Below are 7,990 nucleotides of genomic sequence, written 5' to 3' on the forward strand. Positions count from 1 at the left end.
GGAAAACATTTAATGTCATACAAAGATATTAGGAACATTACATTACTGTTTGTTTAAAATGTCATTTTTAGTTAATTATTATACATATGTTTTGTAGAATTGATAGGGCCATGTTTACATACATAAGAATAATGCGAGCCGAAAAGAACCCAAAGCCGTCTATTGAATGATTAATTGTTTTCGCTAGCTGAGTAGAGTATGGCATTTAGGTATAGTATGATGCAAATCGATGACACTCCCTCTCCTAAATACAGCCGTGTCTTAAATTGTTCATAAGTATTTATTCCATCTAATCGCATATTTATTTATGGCTTTGAAAAATTTTGTAAAATAATTCTCGTCTATTATTAGATTGTTTGTTAAACTATTATTACTGCTATTATTAAATGTATTAGAATATTAATAAAACGTAATCGCATTGAAATTATGAGCAACTAAGCAGCAAAGCTTGAGGCAATTGAACCAAATCATTCAAATATAAATTAGAGAATCATTGAAATTAGATTTAAGGTGGTCAAAATAAATTCTACACTTTTTACAGTACTCAAAAATAAAGAATATTAAAGACAATTCAACAATTCTTAATAGGAAAGGTGGGATTAATTTGTTATAAGTATGGTTTTTTTTAATTCTATAATTTCGATTTTTTCGTTGTCAAACTTCGTCAACCTTTTTTTGTATGAAAACAAAAACTTTTCTAAATTTTGCTCCACTATACATGAATGTTAAAAATGATATGTTTTGGTACTAATTTACATTTTCATTGAATCATGGTATATAAGTATGTATGTGTAGATGGTCATTAGTCTAAAGCGATTACATGAATAGAAAACACAAACAGTTATTATAAGAATAGCAACAATAATAATATTATTAATTAATAATTTATGAGCAAACTAATTTTGCAAAAGAACAAACAAGAATTAAATGAAATTAAGAAAATAAAAACATAAATATTGTTTTGAAATATATTACAAAAACCAACAACAAACTGTCTTTTATTTCACTTTTTAGGAACACTCAATATAAATAAATATATAAATGTATTGAATATCAATAAATACATGTAGTGAAATATTGGTCGGATTTCCCTATTAAGTATATATTATTGATCAGAATACAATTCTATTTTTATTTATCGATCTGCCTGTTAAAATACGATAGGGCATGTAATATATCGGTCTGTAACGGTATCTCCCGACTTTCGGTATTATGTTGAAGGTTTTATCTGAATTTTCCAACCGAAAGGGCTGTAATGATTAAAATCAATTTGCGAAGCGCTCAACTTTTGGACCTACTTTACCATGACCAGCAAACAAATCTTATAGCACAAATACGTTCTACATTTCTTATTCAAAAATTTAAAAACAATTATATTGTTGTTGTTTTACAGGAAAGTATGAAATTGTGTGTTTCATATGGCACCAATTTTTTTTAAATAGCTAGTCGAATTTTTAATCCACCTATACAGTAATGGCGTTGTTGAGAAGTGTTTGCCAGTGCCAAATTTAGAGAAAACCGTCGATATTTTAGATTCTTCATAACTTTTGGATTAAACGTAAATTAATAGCTTAGTACATGGTTCGAGGGAATTCTAAAGCTTTATTCCATAGATTTGATTTAGAGTTGGTAAAAATACGACGATTTCGGTTGTGCAAAGTTTGATTAAAATTGGATAGCCGGTTCGAATTATATGAAATGGATTTGGCGCAAAGAAACATGGGGTCTAAAACAGTAATAACATATTTAAATCGAACATAAAGCAGTTGTGTTCAAAGAAATAGTAGGGCAGTTGATCAATTTACAAATGACATTCAAACAACCAAATACGTACATATAGTATACAAATTTTGAACAATGTAATCTAAAGATGATGGAAGAGTATAAAGGCCCGAGAGATTTGCTGCTGGTTTCTTGAATTTTCTATTTATACCAGACGTCAAACATGTTTGTGTTATTTTCGTTTTAAGTTCCTTACTTCTATTTTTATGAACAGAGCTAATTCTGACTATTTTCTTTTATTAGTATTATTTTTTTTAATAGAAAAATATTTTTTTCCGTAATAAATGTGTTGAAAGTAATAAAAATGAATTATACACTTTATTTGCGTAATTTAAAACGAAAAAATTATGTGTTTTTTAATAACTTAGAACAAAAGTGCACTATTATTTTAATGAACACGGATGTATATTCATTGTAAAGGTTACATCTGTACCTATCAGTTAGAATTTTAAAAAACCAAAAATTACAAAAAAATATGAGGCTTGAAAGCTAAAAAATTTCAAAGGTGCCCTCTCTCTCCTGCATTACTGCATAAGATTGGAATGTTTTACAAAATTATTTTTCATTTATTTACAAAATATATCACAAAATATTACAAAACAATACGAGTAGGACCTAAACTAAACAAGATTCTTAATTATGTAGATGCATTACTTTCTTGCATTGTCTTAAATTGTTGGAGTAATTTGAACTTTTGGATCTTCCCGGATGTTGTTTTGGGAAATTCTTTCACAGTGACAACATACCGGGGAACCTTAAAATATGCTAATTTTCCTTTGGAAAATTCTTTAAGTGTATCGCGGGTAATTTCTTTGGTATCGTCTTGTAAACGTAAAAATGCACAAAGTTCTTCGCCCAGACGTTCATCGGGAACACCAATCACCTAAAAGTATAGATCACAGCATAAAATTACAGTGCCCAAGAATGAGTTATCGAGTTCTTACATAGGCTTCCATTATATTTTCATGGGTGTTGAGGAAGTCTTCAATTTCTTTGGGGAAAATGTTTTCACCGCCTCGGATGATCATTTCCTTTAGGCGACCTACAATGCGACCATATCCATCCGGTTGTAACACAAATTGATCTCTGTACGAAAGAACAGAACATAATATTTGATCGAAACTATAGCTACTCCAGTGACTTACCCTGTACGCAACCATTTATCGGATCCAATGGTTTCCTTCGTTTTCTGCTCATCTCCATAATAACCGAGCATTGTAAGGTAGCCTCTAACGCACAACTCTCCAGGCTGGCCGAATGGTACGGTGTTGCCATCTTTATCAATAACTTTAACCTCGATGTCGTCCTGGATATGACCCACCGTAGTTAGGATTTGCTCAACGGTGTCGTTGGCGCGCGTTAGAAAAATAGACGCTGTTGATTCCGTAAGACCGTAGACGTTCCTAAACTCTTTTACTTTCAAAATATTCTGCATGTCGAGAAACAGTTGTGGCGTGCAAATTGCTCCACCGGTCACGGCCATTTTGAGAGTACTCAGTGGCAAATTCAATTCCTTTTGTTTTCGGATCAGATCAACGTACATTGTCGGTGTGCCATGGATGACTGTACACTTTTCGTCGACTATCGACCTTAGAGATGCCTCCGGATTGAAAGCGGGGGCGGGTAAAACCAAAGTGCCACCATGAGACAATGCTGGCATAATGGTGACGACAACGCCAAATGCATGGAACAGAGGTACTTGCACACATATCCGAGCACCCGTTGTCTGATTACGATTTCCAATGTGAATACCATTGTTGACGAAGTTGAAGTGGGAGAGAACAGCAGCCTTCGGTTGACCTGTTGTGCCAGAGGTAAATTGAATGTTGCACGGCGAGTCGGGAATGATGTAGGGCTGCAGTTTCTCAATTTCTTTCAAATCCTCTTTATTGCCAATATCTAAGAGTTCATTGAATGTAAGTGCTCCCTTGAGCGCTTCATCGGTGTCTATGATGACGGCCTTTAAATGTGGCAAGTTTTCACTCTTAATGTCGCCTTTTTGACTCGATGAAATTTCGGGACACAGCGAACGTATAATTTCATAGTAATTATGTGTTTTGTGTGTTAGAGGGGATACGATAGCTTTCACATTGACTTTTTTCAAACAATACTCCAATTCGGGAGCTTGGAATGCAGGATTGATACCTACCGACACGAGGCCGGCTCGACACGCACCCATCATTGTCAAGTACCAGTGGATATTATTGGGGCCCCACAATCCCACACGATCGCCCTTCTTTAGTCCTAGTTTAAGGAAACCTGCAGCGATGCGATCTACCTCATCGATCAGCGACGTAAATGTATACCGTTTACCCTCATGATACGATACGATTGCCTCCGTTGATCCATATATTCTGGCAGCCTTCTCCAATTCTTGACCAACGTTACGATAAACCAAAGGATTCTTGCCCTTGTTGTAGATATAACTTTGGTTACTTTCCCACGATGTGGCTGGACTGTATATCGAAGTTGAGAGGCTGAAAGAGAGTTCCGCAGTTTTCATTATTCGTCTTAAAATTACTTAAATCAAACGATTAAGGAATGTACAAATAAATACATGTATTTTTTAATGTATTAATTATATTATATATATAGTCACTTGTTCTAAACGAATTGGTAACATCATGAGGATAAGTTGTAGTAATTAATGTTGTTGACGGAGGTTTAGTTATATCATTCACATTAGATATTATGTCTATGCATTGGCTATGTTTTTAACCCTCCTCCAAATGGTGGAGTGTATATTATATGTGTAGTTTGCAACATCTTTTGATAGGAATAAAATGCTATGTTGATTTAGCAGAAAACCAGATATCGGTTAAACTGCGACAGTGATCTTGCATTTTTATGGGATATAACCTATTTGAATAATTTCAAACGGCTTTATTGTGTTATATATTCAACCCGTTCCAGCTTTGATATTGTCGGACATTTCAACGAAATGTATTCGATATCGAATGTAGTCATACCAAATTGAATAACATTGATCGAAACAATTCGATACTGACTGGTGTAACTTGACCCCTAATACTTTTAATTCTCGAACATTCAAAAATGTCAAGACTTGTTCAAATCTGCTTTCTGTTGGGACAGTTTTGAACACAATGGCTTCGTCCATTAAAACAGTTACAAACTGTTTACATTGATCTTAAAGTTTGTCATTTGCATACATAAAATTTATAAAAAACCAATAATTATACAAAATATTAGGATCCCCTATGTTTTTATTAAAGAGTTGGGTGACAATGAGATGTTACAAAATTTGGTTCAAATCGGATAGTGCCTTCGAATGATATTACAAAAATAATGTTCAGCTAAATGCTCACCATTTTGTTTGGAAGGTACCAGAAGGAGCGCACCGATATTCCTCATCTTCGAACTTGATTTAAGTTTGGAAAAAATATTACGATTTGCAAATTTAAATGAAATCGGTTACTACCTTCGAGAGTTATCGTAAATCTAATCCAAATTGTCTGAAACGGATTTGGTTCAAAGAAACATAAATTCTAAAACCAATATTTCCGTTGACAAATCCTTTGACATTAACCGAAGTAGTGCACTATTTTGTGGCTCATCAGAATTAGTTCAAGGCTAATGAAATTTTAAAAGTAAAAGAAATACATATGTATGTTTATGTTTATGTGTATGACATTTTGATGTTTTATGTTAATATGTTTTATGATATTAACACATTTGATGTGAAAATTAATAGTGATTGGCCTAAAATGATTTCGATACACAGTAACTATCGCTTATATGCACATAAGGTTTATAAATGATATATGCTTATACCGAAACTTCCCTCTTGCTTATACAAAAACTTCCCACTTGCTTATACAAAAATTTCCCTCTCTCCATATATGCAATATGTAGCAGTATTTGAACAAAGTAAGAGTTAAATAATTAAGGTAAAAAGTAAATTTGTTAACGCTCGAGCATATAAGCGGTAATTACTGTAAATCTGCAATAATTTTGCGGTAGCAGTTTTTTCTTCAGAGATTCAAGTATTTAAATCTTCAAAATTCCCTTATCATTGTTTGGGTTTTAATTTTTATGATGTTTATATCAGCAACCCTCAAATTACCTTGAGATTAGTTTTTGTCAATAAATTTCCAATTCTTATCGGAATATTATAATTGGTTTTATTTGTGTTATTATGTTATCTTTTAGTGTTTTGTTATCAATTTTATTGAAGAGCTCTTAACATATCATTAATTATATTTGCACAGTTACAAGATCGTAAAAAAATAGTATACATGGCACAAGCCTCAAAACTTTTATAATTTCTCCATTTTTTATTTTTGATGAACTTGAGTCTACCAGTTAGTTAGTTTAAATTTTATTCGTTATTGTTTGTATACATAGAACAGTTGGTTCTCTCTATACTGGAATTGCTTCCCAACACAATTGAAAATGTATGTATGTGGATATAGATTCTCAATTAACGAATTGATTGCAATTCTTTCAAATGGGCAATATTGTGAATTGTTCATATGAATCAATTGCTGTTACTTTTTGGAACTATTTCTATTTGAATATGACAATTTCAAAATGTACGATTTCCTTTTAAATAGAACCATAGACGTAGTTTTAAACTACCACCATTTCAATGAAAACAACGTTCTTTTGATATTAAAATTCTTTAGAATTAAAATCATGTAACGTATATACCACGAACTCAATTTAAATATTCTAGTTTTAAACACACTTTTCTCTGGTACTGTTTTCGATTAGTTTCACTTTAAATCAATAAATATTGTATTATTGCGTCTTTTTTAAGTTATAATAGCACACTTGTTTACAATGTCTGTTTGTTTACATCGTTGTGTTTGGCATTAGCCACATTTTCACATTCGCAATTCCAAAATTAATTCGCCGAGTACTTTTGTGTAAATTTCATTAGCAAATATATTTTATATTCTACGCACATACCTACGCAGAACTATCGGCAAATGGTTGGCTGTGTATTTTGAAGCGCAGTTTTTGCGATTTAAATGTCTGCCTAATGTATGAACGCGTCTGATGATCATTTTCCTTTTGTAATCCGAATGAAACCTTTAAAAAATATTTTATCTGTGTGTGGATATCCTTTAGGGGTTGTACTGTTTCCTCAGGTGTCTGTGCGTATTTGTTTGTTTCAAAGTGCCTTCAACTATTAACTACCGCTGTTTGCCGCTCTATCCGATTGACGTTGAGTTCAGTTCGCTGTCTCGCTAGCGACTAAATGCCTCATTTGTGGTTCACTACAACGAAATCTTTATTCGAATTTCGATTTGATCGTTGTTTTTATATTGAGTGGGGTGACCATATTTGATACAAATTGTCATTCTAAGTTTCGTATTTAAATTGAGAAGAAAAATGGAAGGAAGAGTATGGGTTGGTTATTCTATAGCAATGCAAAACACACATATAGGAGAATTTCAAATATTGTCGATGGTTTTTTACAATATAAACGAAAATTTCTAATTTATGACGATCACGTAAAATCAATTACAATGAGAGAAAATAGTATCTTCACCAATGGAGTACGCACCTACTCGAATTTTATGCTGGATTTAAATTGATTATTTCGACAATGTATTAATTACTTTAAAATTGAACTACGAAAAATATTTGGAAAAATAAATAAATGTATTTCTATGATTTAATCTCTTGAAATATATCACATGGGATTGATTGTTAGCCTTGAGGAACCTAACTTTTTCATTCAAAAATTATGTATGAATGTGTACTGTTATCGATTATATTAGATTATATATAACAAGAATTCCATTGCATTTTTTGTAGGTCATTAACATTCGTGCATCCGATGCAGCTGAAGCAATATGGCTACCTTTATTCCAAATGAATCTCAGACAAAACATTGTTTCTCAACAAAACCTTTTGTGTAGAAAACACCTTTTCATTACAAAGGTAGGACGTATTAAGAATTTTAATTCTACGTTTGATAAATAAAATTGAGTATTTTTAAATTCATAATAGTTTCTAATGTTCTGTATCTAATCTTTCAAATAAAATAAATATATTTTTCTACCTTCTGAGATGATGAAAACCAAAACATTTGTGAGGAAAATATGTTATGGGAAATCTACATATTTATTGAGAGACCTTTATATGTTTTTCATGACAATTTTATTGTAACTTAATTAATGTACACTTCTTGCGTGTAATCAACAGTTTTTGCAGCTCCCAATCAAACAAACAATAA

General features: G+C 32.1%; 1 protein-coding gene across 1 annotated transcript; it reads right to left on the reverse strand.

Moving 5' to 3' along the window:
• Window positions 1-2,419: 2,419 nt before the first annotated feature.
• On the reverse strand, window positions 2,420-6,812 carry LOC133329419 (medium-chain acyl-CoA ligase ACSF2, mitochondrial). Its single transcript, XM_061537892.1, has 4 exons — window positions 6,751-6,812; window positions 2,928-4,250; window positions 2,727-2,868; window positions 2,420-2,665 (listed from the first exon to the last, which is right to left on the reverse strand). Exons 1-4 carry the CDS (start codon window positions 6,810-6,812, stop codon window positions 2,420-2,422), a joined length of 1,773 nt encoding a protein of 590 aa, XP_061393876.1.
• Window positions 6,813-7,990: the final 1,178 nt, after the last annotated feature.

This window comes from Musca vetustissima, unplaced genomic scaffold, assembly GCF_032173495.1.
Source record: "Musca vetustissima isolate MV318-11 ecotype Yass unplaced genomic scaffold, APGP_CSIRO_Mvet_v1 utg2237, whole genome shotgun sequence".
NCBI classification, from domain to species: Eukaryota; Metazoa; Arthropoda; class Insecta; order Diptera; family Muscidae; genus Musca; species Musca vetustissima.

Excerpts from the sequence above, each read along its gene's own strand:
- LOC133329419 (XM_061537892.1), bottom strand. The coding sequence starts at position 6,812 with ATGATCATCAGACGCGTTCATACATTAGGCAGACATTTAAATCGCAAA. Across the intron at positions 4,251-6,750 it reads CGCAAAAACTGCGCTTCAAA|TTCGATATACAGTCCAGCCA; the intron begins ATACACAGCCAA and ends CAGCCTCTCAAC. Across the intron at positions 2,666-2,726 it reads AAAATATAATGGAAGCCTAT|GTGATTGGTGTTCCCGATGA; the intron begins GTAAGAACTCGA and ends CTATACTTTTAG.